General features: G+C 40.0%; 1 protein-coding gene across 1 annotated transcript in view; it reads right to left on the bottom strand.

The window, feature by feature from the left end:
- Positions 1-13,616, bottom strand: part of myo3b (myosin IIIB) — an 84,920-nt gene that overhangs the window by 41,072 nt on the left and 30,232 nt on the right. The window contains exons 11-23 of the mRNA XM_080785089.1: positions 13,455-13,539; positions 13,225-13,341; positions 11,691-11,795; positions 11,522-11,605; positions 10,770-10,972; positions 10,566-10,664; positions 10,337-10,451; positions 10,087-10,213; positions 9,110-9,320; positions 8,242-8,389; positions 6,018-6,171; positions 5,782-5,870; positions 5,389-5,518 (exon numbers count right to left, since the gene is read on the bottom strand). Of these exons, the coding sequence (XP_080641215.1) occupies positions 5,389-5,518; positions 5,782-5,870; positions 6,018-6,171; positions 8,242-8,389; positions 9,110-9,320; positions 10,087-10,213; positions 10,337-10,451; positions 10,566-10,664; positions 10,770-10,972; positions 11,522-11,605; positions 11,691-11,795; positions 13,225-13,341; positions 13,455-13,539 (1,667 nt within the window). The remainder of the gene's footprint in view (positions 1-5,388; positions 5,519-5,781; positions 5,871-6,017; positions 6,172-8,241; positions 8,390-9,109; positions 9,321-10,086; positions 10,214-10,336; positions 10,452-10,565; positions 10,665-10,769; positions 10,973-11,521; positions 11,606-11,690; positions 11,796-13,224; positions 13,342-13,454; positions 13,540-13,616) is intronic.

The following is a 13,616-nucleotide window of genomic DNA, read 5'->3' as shown; positions in this document are numbered from 1 at the left end:
TAAAATGTTCTCTGGATTCCTTGGGTCATGACGCATCTCCCCATGCCCATTTGCGTCTAGAAGGATTTTCAACCAGAATTGTGATAGTCCGTATCGTTCGGCCGTAATCGGCTTCCGAAGTTAGTGGGAGGGGCCTATTTTACAAAAAATACCACCAATCACGAACAAAATCACATGTCGAGGGTGGTTTAATCCAGGGGTTCTCCTCCCCACCCCCAATACAAATTGTCCGCTACAATAACCATAATAATAGTGAAAATACATCATGAATAAATACTGAAGCCAGATATAATCATTAAGGAAAGTGTACTATGTAAACTCATTTCTCTTTTCCAGCCATTCAGTATATATATATTTCTTTTCTTTTTTTTTAATATAATTTGGGGACCCCCCAAAATAACCCCTGGTTTAATCAACAGACAGCCAAGAGCAATTCCATTTTCATTAATAGGGGGTGCCGCAAATGCACAAAATCTTAAAGTTTGTTGCAAAAACATGCTTTTCCAAATAACTTACACATTACTTGATATTGTAATTGGTTATCAAAATCAGTGGGAGGGGCCTATATTTCTGAAGGCGTCTGTGCGATCGAAGCAACCACACTTTGCAATTTCCCCAGAATTGCACCTTTACTGTACTATTGCCCGACGGGCAGAGGCGGACTTACCATTGGGCTAGGGTGGGCTGCAGCCCATTTTAAATTGTTAAGTATTGCAATACAATTCAAGTGAAATTTATGTTTAGTTATTGTATATTTATTATTATGGTTAAAACATTGAGAGCTTCTGCTCTGTGCACTGCAGACATGAGTGACGCCCTAAAGCCAGCCATGCCAGCCAGCCAGCCAGCCAGCCAGCCTGCCTGCCTGCCTGCCTTGCCTGCCTGCATTAGTGCACTATTAGTGGCTTTACCCTTTCTTTATTGCTCATCTCTCTTACTGTGATTTTATAGAGCACATTGTGAAATATTTTGCTGTAAAACTGCAGTAGTGCATTACTGGCTACTAGTGGCTGCATTCATTCAGCGACTAGTCTGTCTGTCTGCCTGCCTGCCTCTCTTTTGGGGGGGCTGGGTACACCAAAATTACAGCGAATGAAGACAAAATACCTTCTGAGAAGGTTCCTCTGAGACCAGACTGATTATACCTCGAAATACATACAGTACATCAATAATGTGATCTATTAAATCACATTACCCACACTGTACATCATTTGGTGTCTGGTGTGCATATATTCGAACGGGTAAGGACTAGTATATTGAAGCCATGGTTCAATGATTTCTACAGTTAAGAAGAAGTTTTGTATGTTGAATGAATTTACAAATCTTGTCAATCTAGGAAGAGAATACATTCACTTTCAAGTGGATTCATGATTTAGGCCCAATACAAATGTGGTAGCTAGAATAAAGACATCTTTATTCTAGGCAAAGTGAGAGTAGGATATTCTAAAATTAATTCAATGTTGGAGAAAAAAAACTGTGATATGAATAAATATGAATACTGCAAGTGAAGTGTTTTAGATTCCCTCCCATCCATACATGGCTGATTACTCTTTTAAGTCCAATCTAAAGATCATGTTATTTGCTCAAGTGCTCTAGTTCAAATGCATAAATATTTCATACCCCCAGCCAACTTCTATTAAATAGCTTACTTCCATCCATAATCTAAGAAGGAAAATTAATAATTCCAAATGAGAACAAATTACTATGGCTTGGGTCATGCTTATATTAGTGGGTTTTGCTTCAAATAATATATATTATTATTAGTTATATTATACATATTAGTGCAGAATGCAGACAAAATGTCTTTATAATAATACATTAATTGTTCAACTTCAAGTATGCACAAAGCAAACAATATGTAAAGTTGCATCACTCATTTGCATTTTGCACTGACAAAGGGTTGGCAGTCTTGATGTGCCATACATATTTGCAGATGTGTGGTACAGAGCAAGCAGCAGGGCCAGGCAGCCCCCAGGAGAGAGAGAGAGAGAGACACACACACACACACACACACACACACACACACACACACACACACACACACACACACACACACACACACACACACACAGGGCCTGTTGGGCCAGCCCAGCCAATTCAAACACTGTGATCCCACTGATCTGGGAAAGGCTGTGGCTCGGAGGAATTTGTCCATGCAAATGCATCCCATTTCCTCTGACAAAACACCACCACATGTCCAAGACTCAAGGACCCACATTCTGGAGGGCTAGTAGCAGCCTCACTATTCTTTCTGAGGGAGGCCTTACTTTTTAGGGCCTCCTCATTTCCTACTATTCCAAAGACACAGTGTGTCCCTTTGTCATCCAACTTCAGCCTTCTCTCTCAAGCCTGAGGACTGAAAATAACACATTGCAGCACAACGCATTGTAGAGCTTGTAGATCTGCTATTTTCTCTGCGGAACACAGGCTTGCAATGTAAATATCAATCAGGCTTCAGCCTGAGTTCTAAAAATACCCTGGTAGTCTCATCCATATGATCAAAACAAAAACAACAATCAAGACAATCTTTAAAGTAGCCACAGAGGGAAAGCTACTGATTTTTTCAGGCCAGGGAGGGACCCCCTAGCTGAGAGAGATGAAGCAGGGACCCCCACTAAATAATGTAAAAAAATTGTGTTGCATAATATTACACAATATTACACAACTAAATCAAATCATATTATGGCGTACGTGTTCAATTAATTATTCAATCAAAGCAAACGGCATAAACAATATTAGTTTGCCTCTTCTACAAAAATATAAGTTACAAGGCTGCATTCTGGAGCCTTCTGATTAGACGGGCAGTGTCGGTAGTCCAATCAGAGGCAGGCGGTGCGTTACCATGTCTAGAGACGGACGTAGATCGTAAGCGTATATCTATTCTACGTCTATTCTACGACATGGTAACACCCCGACTGCCTCTGATTGGCCTACCGACACTGCCCGTCTTGCCCCCATCAGAGCCATAGAGTAAGACAGACGCAAACTCCGTTCACTTCATGGGGCCAGTCCAATGGCGGCTCTTCTACATAGACTTCTATTGAGCATGGGGATAACCGGAAGTTTACGGAATGCATTGGAGTCTATGGGCTCACGCGAGTACATGAACCACTTGACCAGGCTGTTTTCTGCCCCCGCAACTCTTCTATTAGATGGCTCTGGCCCCCATGCGCTCCCATGGTCTCACCAGACTGTCCTCTGAGACGCGAGGTTACTCCGTGGTAGGAAATCATAATAAGTGCAACAGAATGGCAGCTTGTAACTTCTATTTTTGTAGAAGAGGCAAACTAATATTGTTTATGCCGTTTGCCTTGATTGAATGAACACGTACGGTCATACGTTGTATGATTTCATTTGGGTGTGTTCTAAATTAAAGTGTTAGTGTTGATTATCGTGTATTAATCTAATTATAGTAAACTAATACTATTATACTAAAAAAGTTAAAGATCAAGGGAAAAGTACAATAATGTTTCAAGTTTACACATGTACAAATAATTTAAACAGAATAAACAATATTAGTTTACCTCTTCTACAAAAATATACTGTCGCGCGTGCCAACTATAAGCTGTCATTCTCTTGTATTATATCGTAGTAACCACTAACCTCGCGGCAGACTATCCAGCTATCCACCTCGGAGGAAACTCTGGTAAGGCCGTCAGTGTCGGTAGGCCAATCAGAGGCAGGCGGGGCGTTACCATGTATATGCTCGGACGTAGAATAGATACAGTATACGCAGATTGTAATCATGCGTGGATGAGATATGACATCTCAGAAGAACCCACTTCACTTTCATCAGAGTATCAAACTGTGTGAATCAATAAGGGTGACACCTAGTGGTGACATTATTCACTATTTTACCAAGGACTAGGGAGATAACCCAGTGTGAAACCAAACCACCCTGGTGAAACAGATTGTCATCAGATCCCTGCAGATAATAGCAATTTCACACATAACAGTGAATCTATAATGTGAAGTAAAATGCAAATTAAATTCCCCCACATCTTACCCTGAAGAATAGATTGATAATTCTTTCCTATGCCTATATCTCACTTAAAAGGGAGCTCCAGCTTGTCCAGACTGATAAGCGGAGCTTGAGTGTCTCATAGATTTTATCTAATGAGATGATCTACAATTTCATGAACTGTAATGAGAAAATGGAACCCGCAACTTGACTTGGAAGTGCCCTGGAGACACATCACAAACCAGCATCACAGCATAGGAATGAGAGAGGAAAACAAATCGCAAAAATAAACTATGCATTGGGGAAACGTCTGGCAAGATTTCAATATTCCAATATAAATAACACTGTAACCATTTCTATGAGGATGGATCGTAATAACTCCAAGACAAGTAGGCACTGGACAGAATGGCATTGCTGGTGAAAACATACAGCAGAAAGATGTGGCTTTTAGACCATCTGAAGCAGTAAAAAGCAAAGCACATTTTAGTTGCTGTTCAGTGCTTCTGAGTAGTGAGTACTAAAGTGAAGTATTCACCGAATTTGTTTTATTGAACGGACATTCCTCATGAATTGCAAGAAAGAAAGCCCCCCCCCCCCCCCCCTATCTTCACAATGTGCCATTTAAGTTTACAGACGGTGCATGGATTTGTAATGGAGGCTCAACTTACTACTCTATAGTAAAATGGAGCTCCTTTAATGCCACATAACTGAAAGCAAGCATTTACAGGACCATAAAAAGGAGAAGAATCACATAATGTGGCTTAGCTGAAATAAAGCAGGAAACTGGAATCTGATCACTTTAACAGAGCCATTAGCATTCAAGCTAAGTCAAGTGACCATGAGGACCTCAGGCATGGCTAATGATGAGCATATTACCACTTTCATTCACCCTGTGGGAAAGAGGTAGGAAGAGACGCTATTGTATTCTCTAAATACTGCTTCTTCATCCCCTGGGTATTTAGAAACCTTATCACAAAAATATCCCACTGCACCCACAAGCAGATGTAGATAGCATTCAGCAATGGGAAACCAAGAGGGACAGCTTAGTGAAAATAAAAACAGTGACTCTTTCGGTGCGCTGAGCCTCTCAAGAGATAATGGAGGCTGCAGATTTATCCACACACGGCTCATCGAGGCTTGGAATGAAGCAGGCTAGGAAGATGCATATGAGGAGGAAGGTCTTTAAGAAACCTACTTACCTGAACCTTTATGGAACCTTGAACAACACTAGGAACCAGCACAGAATCAAATAATTATGCAGATGGAGCCCTGGTATTGTCTGCAGTAGTTCGTCCCATAGGAAAGTTTGAATAAATTCAGTGAAATAATGTTTAACGATACAACACTGTTCTAAAGAAAGCGCGACAGACTGAATAATTCTGTTTCGCTACCCCTCTTAATTAAGGTCTGTAAAGTACGTGGCCTACCTGTTTTTGTCAGTGGGCTGGAAAATAGCTGCTGCAGAAGTTTATTCTCTGAAGTCCGTAACACAACAACAATGTCTGCAGGGAGAGTATCTCGGTTCTTCTCCAAGAATCCATCCACACTGTATAAGACCTGCGCAAAGCAAAAACACTCTGTGATTCAAGTATTAGTTATGTAATTTTACCTAAAACATTTTAAATATTTTGTTATGTGTTGAGTTAATGAATTTTCAACACTTTTGTTAGGAATGCCAGTGTGGCTAATAACTACTAGGCCTCTAGTCTAAACCACATGTAATTCATTCAAGGAGCAAATTATTTCTTAATGCACAAAATACAAAAACACCCATACAATAGATGGGCAAATGCTAGTTATATGGGTAAAATGAACAATACCTTTCCTGCATAATGCTGAATTCCAAAGCAAAGCTCCACACGTTTTGGCCTCCAGAAATACTTGTAGCGCAAATTGTCCTCAAATTTATCTGTAGTAGAAAACGAAAAGAAAAGAAAAAGCTCCTAAAGATGCTTTAACAGTACAGTAACATCTTCACAGACAAATCACAGCAGAAAAGGTATGTTATATTTAACACGTGACAAGTTATACAGTTATATAAGTTGCAGCGTCTTACCCACAAGGGTCTGGTCCGTGGCTTGAGGGAAGCGGCTCTCCTCATCCAGCAAGGACAGAAGACCCATGGGCTTCTGGAGGAACATGTCAAGGATGGGCCTGTTGTCCTCATATTCCACCAGACTGGCATCCACTCCCTCACTCTGGTACTCCATCTAGTAGAACCAGAGAAAGTCTATATATCAGTCTACACACTGTAATATCATGGGTTATAATTTATCATTGAGCTTTAATTTAACTCAGAGTTATATTAACACTCAGGATTTTCAGTGTACAGTTGATGATTTCACTAAATGACCCAATTAAACAATCTGGGCTAAATATGATTTCTGATTTGTGCTTGGAATAAACATAGTTTCTAATCAACAACACAACACTGCTGCAGCCAGTTCTGTATCTGTAGTTGAAGTCTACAGTGAATGCATAATACAGAATAGCTCTGAAATAACAAATAGAGCTAATTTATTTAGCCAATTTATTTCAATTTGCAAATAACCCAGAGTAATATATTATTTTGTCTATTTAATACAGATCAAAACGTTATTTGTCATTAACAAATATATTTTATGTACAGGCTGGGCCAAAGTCAGCATAAAGAATCCCTTTCCCTTAAGCAACATAAGTGTGTCAGGGCCATGACAGCTACTTTGCACCAGGAGAAAGTTCCACAAATAAAAATAAAAAAACATGCGTGCAGGAGGATGACATACGCACACCAGTCTTATTAGTGGTGCCCGCCTACAGCAATTCCTGAATTCCCCACACACTTGTGTATTCTTGACACTGCTGACCTCACCTTAACCCATTTTGGGCGGGAAGCCCTTTTGGTGTTTCAAGCATTATGTTATACTTTAGCTATTGAAAAATAGCAGATCTACAAGCCTGCTATGAACTTGTAGGTCTGCTATTTTTTTAATAGAAAATCATTGAATTTCAGAGTGAACATTTTTAACTAAAATATTTGCTTCTGGAGGGTCCCTGGAACTACATATTTTGAGATGGGGGTCTGTGGCCCAATAGAGATAATTCTGGGTGTCCTTGACATGAAAAAGGTTGAGCACCACTGACACAGAAACTGTGTCAGTGGTGCTCAGTGGTGCTCAGTGGTGCTCGAAAATGTGTTTTTCAGATTTTTTCTATGATTTAGAAGCCTTTTTTAATCGACCTCAGTCCAAAATGGGTTTTAAGGAACACCCTATTCCTCCCAGTTGAACACCCCTGCTGGCGGACCAATCTGGTGCAGCGACAAAGAATATCCTCCCTGTCCAGCTTCCTTCCCACACAGCCTAACCCAATGTGGTTATAGAGCTGGAAGCACCGTTTATGATTCAAACCCATAGATAGACCTACTGTACAAGAACTTTATCCCTGCTGTCTGCGCCACCCGAATACAAGGCCTGTTTACATGCACAGAGTATACTTAATGCAAAATATAGGAAGTGCAACAACAGAAGTTCCTGGAAATGTTCTTCAAAATAAAACAAATCAAGGCAACACAAATTATTTTGGCAGACTATTACTGCCAGTTCTTATGATGAGTAGAAAGATATGGCACTTTATTATTATTCCTTTTAGGAAGATGGCTGGGAAGCAAATGCTGACTTAAAAGGGATTATGGTGTTTTTCATTTATGTCCATTCAGTGCCATCAAGGAAAATAAAGCCTTCTCCCACTCCAGTGTAAGCAACTTCATTAAATGAATTAAGAGTAATTTGTTACTAGGAAAAGCGATTAACAATATCCCTTATACAGCTTGATTAACATAATGTTCGCTGCTGAGGAAAACTCTGTCTTGATAGATGTACTGTATATTATTACTACTGTAGTACTGTATAAGCACTCTAAATGTCAGTATGTTTATTTTACATAACAACACATGTTTTTGTTCAATAAGAAGGTATCAAAGGCATTCAACGTCATACTGTTCATATTCACAATCATATACATTTTTTAATACCGTTAACACTTCTCATACTCTGTCTACCGCCTTATATTCCTTTTTTAATTGATACTTAAAAAAAACATCTTACTTATATTTTATAGGTTTTTTCCCCTCTTTTCGGCTGTATTTCTTTTCTATGCGTCTGAGAGCAATGAACCAAGTCAAATTCCTTGTATGTGAACATCCATAGCCAACAAATTCTGATTCTAAACAGACTGTGATTCGGATATTTCCATAGCTGTCAAATCAGGAAGAATCTGACCCCTCCTTGCAAAGCACCCACCTGCTCAAGGGCGAATATGTGCTGGTTGAAGTAAAACTGGATCTGTTCATTAGCAATGTTGATGCACAGTTGCTCAAAGGAGTTCTTCTTGAAGTTTTCAAATCCAAAGATGTCCAGGATTCCAACATTCATGCCGCTTTCCACGGCACTTCAAAGGAGAAAAATGGGACAAACAAAGTCATTCTTCTACAAAGCCGAGAGAGCAAATCCCCAGCAACCATAATATGTGATAAAAGTTTAATGACAATCCAAGTTCAACCCAAATACAGAATAAATGATGTAAATGGCCTAAGCCTATTCTTGATGGAAAATCTTGTGACACGTGGTTTCATAGATTCAGTGCAAACTGGTTATGTTTTAATTTGCTGTACAGTATCATCCAAGGTTTACACTAACCTAGAACTAATGGAAGAACTACTCGAAGAATTCTACAAAACAGCAAGGAATGGGAACATGTGTTTCATGTCCACCACTGTCCAAGGACATTTGTCATAATCAGCCACTATCCACCGGCTGTGGAGGTCACCTTTAGCTAACAGGTTATTAATGGCAATAAGAAAGAATGTGCAGATGATTGGTGTGGAGACAAGCGCTCTTGTATGTCTTTGAGAGAGACGATTCTCAGACAGTGCACGCTCACATTTATGAGGGAATTATTTTGGATCAATGAACACTCCTTTTTTACAGTCCCTCAGAAGTCTTTTTAATCATCTGAATATTATTTTCTCCGCACGCAACTCTGTATCAAAAATTTATTGAAACGTCTTTTGCTCTCCTTGTGGTCAGCCCATTTGTATTCTCCCGTGTTTGTCTTTCTACCGAGATCGCTAAAAAAACCAGCACATGTTCGTGACTCGCCCGCACTGACCAGATATTCAAATCGGGCTGCAGCAGGGTGTTGATGCGGTTGACAATCCAGCTGAACAGGCGTCCGTAGAGGGCCTTGGACATGGCGTCTCGGACGTCGGTGGCTTTGTCCACAGTGTTGGTGCGGATGATGGTCTCGCCCCTGGTCACCACACACTGAGAGGTCAGCGCCTCTTGGAGCTCCTCAGGGCCGATGCTGAGGAGAGACGCCGCTGAAATGTGGCGTACAAAGATGCTATTTTGATTTCATGAACTGAGATTTAAAACCAAGCTTGTGGTAAATGAATAATTGTTCATAGACTACAAACACATCACATGAAAGCAGAATCGTTGAGCATTTTGTATTTTTTTTGCTAAAACTAATGTTAAAGATAGGGTAAGTGAGTTTCTTTGGTTAAAATAAGTGTTAAAAAGCACTAAATTAGTACTGATTGCTATAGGGTGTTTGTCCAGCATTTTATTAAACATAAATTGCATTTTTTCAGGTCGGGATACAAATTTTATCCAATCAGGATAGAGAATCAATGGAATTGTAAGTGATGACAGAAAAAGAAAGAAAGAAATAAGGGTACAAAATTGCCTACTTTCTCCTGATTGGCTGACATTTTGTCACCTAACTGACTGAACACTCTATAGCAACTATCAGAATAGAGATTTAACCTTGGGCGGTTAAATGGTGTTAGCATTATGTTCTGCTTTAGCTATTGAAAAATAGCAGATCTACAAGCTCATAGCACGCCACCGAGTGGCGCGCTACGAGCTTGAAAATCTTGAAAATCTTGAAAATGCGGCACAAATCTTTGAATATATAGATTATAGATATAGATATAGATATTTTTATTTCGAAGTCAGGCCTAAATGGGTTACCCTTTTAACAAACCAAGAATATCACATACACTACCTTTAACTACAGTTGATCTCATTTCCTTTGTAACTACGTGATCATAATGCAGTCCACAATGTATTACTGTAACTCACCATTGTCTAGGTCCTCCGAGTTAGGCACTTCACTCTTATCAGTTTGGTGTTGCGAGGTGATGGCATTGAATTCAATATTTCCAGTATTTAAAATGGCAGAGAGAATCCTGTACACAGAGTTGACCTCCTGGAAACAAAGAGGAGAAAGGGCCAATGTAAATAAGCACAAGGTGACGTTTTCACGACTAAATCTATTCACATTAATCACATGTGGTGCAATATATTTAGTAATTATTATTTTTTACTACACCTCTTCAGTAAAGCCAATGATGCGGAAGCAGTCCTGGATTGCATCAAACTGCTCCGCGTACAGTTTGCTGGAAACTATGCCTTGCATCACTTGGCCTTGCTGGCTCTCAATGTACCTAGAGATTTAAGATGATCAGTGTCAGTTCTAAAAATAGAACTGTGCTTTAACTGCTTTTGTATATGATCTACGTCAAAGACCTACAGTGCAGTATACCTCCCTGCCAACTCACCTGGGCGGCTTCTTGGCTGGTAACCGATAATGCTTCAGCTTATCCTGGTGGTAAAGTCCAGCGTATATGTAATAGAATATGTGGAAGTTTTTCTCTCCTCTGAGGGAAAAACAAAGAGCATGGTCAGTAATCTTACTGGCTGAGTTACAGTGAAGACATAGCGACCAGTGGCCTGGAACAAGTCTCAGCGTGCACAGTACATACGTAGCCTGTTTGATGACCCTGGACTTCTCCAGCAGGTACTCGGATATCTTGGCCCCCATGACAGCCCCGGTGGGCGTGAACTTCATCTCTAGGTACTTGCCAAATCGACTGGAGTTGTCGTTGATGGCTGTACACGCATTGCCAAAGGCCTCTACGAGTGGGTTCACCTGCAAGATCTTCTCTCGCAGTGTCCGATTGTTTGCCTAAGAGCAGAAATATCTATTACAATTTCATATTAACAATCTATTGGCTATTTTAAACCTAAATCTTCATAATAATTGGTCCTCCTCACTAATGGTCATTTCATTATAATATATGGCACCGCAATTCGGCCTATCTCAAAGGTGGTCTGTGGACAGTTCAGAAAGCCGCCTACCAGTTTCATTATTGGTAAGCAGGTTTTCATTTAAAACTTTTAATTATTTAAAACATTATTTTAAACATTCAAGAACAATGGCTTCTACTGCAGCATGCTAAGTTTCTATTAGCTTGGAATCCCCTTTAATTATGTCATTGGTAGACAGGTTTCTGAACTGTCCATTACCCATGAATGAGCACCCCCCAACAATCATTTATTGTTTTAAATTGGGGATATTTATGATATATGATGCCACAGATAAGATATACTACCTTACCTTTCACACAAGTACACAACCTTTCACAAATAGAGTTTAAAGTACCTAACGTTCACAGTAAACTATCACACAAGTACACCATCTTTCACACACGTAATACATTATCAAGTACAATACCTTTCCTAAGAAGGTAAGATGTTGAACAATTAAATGGGCACTCTCGGTTTTCCCTGCACCGCTCTCTCCACTAATGATGATGCACTGAAACATAAACAGTTACACATTTTACATAAACAAATGCTTTGTTTCAACAATCGGGCAGTAAAATATATTTTTCATACAGTACCTGGTCTTTAAGGAAGGTCACCATGCCCTGGTAGGCTGCGTCTGCTGTGGCAAAGATGTGTGGTGGGTTGTCAGCTCGTTTCAGTCCGTGGTACAGCTTGGAGAACTAAGAACAGACACCAGTTATATAATATACAGGTATGTATAGGTTCGGGCCCTCACATGCAGAGTTTAATATACACAGTATGTATAGGTTCGGGCCCTCACATCCAGAGTTTAATATACACAGTATGTATAGGTTCGGGCCCTCACATGCAGAGTTTAATATACACAGTATGTATAGGTTCGGGCCCTCACATCCAGAGTTTAATATACAGGTATGTATAGGTTCGGGCCCTCACATGCAGAGTTTAATATACACAGTATGTATAGGTTCGGGCCCTCACATCCAGAGTTTAATATACACAGTAGTATGTATAGGTTCGGGCCCTCACATGCAGAGTTTAATATACACAGTATGTATAGGTTCGGGCCCTCACATGCAGAGTTTAATATACACAGTATGTATAGTTTCGGGCCCTCACATGCAGAGTTTAATATACACAGTATGTATAGGTTCGGGCCCTCACATGCAGAGTTTAATATACACAGTATGTATAGTTTCGGGCCCTCACATGCAGAGTTTAATATACACAGTATGTATAGGTTCGGGCCCTCACATGCAGAGTTTAATATACACAGTATGTATAGGTTCGGGCCCTCACATGCAGAGTTTAATATACACAGTATGTATAGGTTCGGGCCCTCACATGCAGAGTTTAATATACACAGTATGTATACTGTAGGTTCGGGCCCTCACATGCAGAGTTTAATATACACAGAATGTATAGGTTCAGGCCCTCACATGCAGAGTTTAATATACACAGTATGTATAGGTTCAGGCCCTCACATGCAGAGTTTGCCTTCATCGTACCATCGATAAGATGCTCATTGACTAATAGGGCAGCATTGGCTGCAGCAACGTTGAGGAAATCCCATTATCTAGTATGTGAAACATAACATAATCAGAATGTGTGTGGATGAGTAAGTACTAGGCATGTAACGATTCACTCAACTCACGATACGATTCGTATCACGATATGAGGTTCACGATACGATTTTTCACGATAATTTATTTAAGAAAAATTTGTTTTTTTAATTTTATATAATTTATCTTCCCCCCTGAGATTATTTATTTAACTACATTGCAAAAGAAGTAGCATTACTTTTGACATTGCAGAAACATAATTGCCTTCCTTGATGAGCATCAACGACCATCATCACCTGGGCACAGTCACAGACACACACAGCTCCCCTCTACAGTGCTCTACTACTGAAAGTGACTATCATTTCTCTCCAAAAGCCCTTGAATTTGATGGAATATGACTAAAGCTCACATTTCACATCACACTAGATAAATTACCTAAAAAAAAGAAGAAAAAAAAAGAAAATTGAAAATCTATTTTTTTATTTCAATGAATCGATTCATATCGTCGGGATTAATATCGATATATATCGATATACGATATATCGTTACATGCCTAGTAAGTACCAACCTGAGGAGAGTATATGCTGAGACCCTGGAAGGGATTGAGAGCGATGAGGATGTCACCAACGTAGGTGTAGATCTGCAGCTCGTCGTACCTCTTTAGGAGGCGGCTAATTATTATCTCCTGCAGGACAAGAAACAGGTGTAAATCTCACAGCAACACGCACCGACTGCGGATCAATTGCCTACTGCCAGGGACCGATCGATGGACCACGGGATAAACACATTAAATCTTACCTCATCTAGGAACTCCAGATTCACCAGATCATCATCAGGACAGCTCTCTATTATGAGGGTTTTACGAGTATTGATCCGCTCGTGCCTGTATGAAGCCGGGCATATGAGAACACGTCAGAGAAGGCTTCAAAGTGCACAACAATGGGATGCAACAATCAAGCT

Source organism: Protomyctophum bolini (genome assembly GCF_963924005.1).
Source record: "Protomyctophum bolini genome assembly, chromosome: 16".
In the NCBI taxonomy this organism is placed as follows: Eukaryota; Metazoa; Chordata; class Actinopteri; order Myctophiformes; family Myctophidae; genus Protomyctophum; species Protomyctophum bolini.
This window is presented reverse-complemented; position numbering and strand designations above follow the sequence as displayed.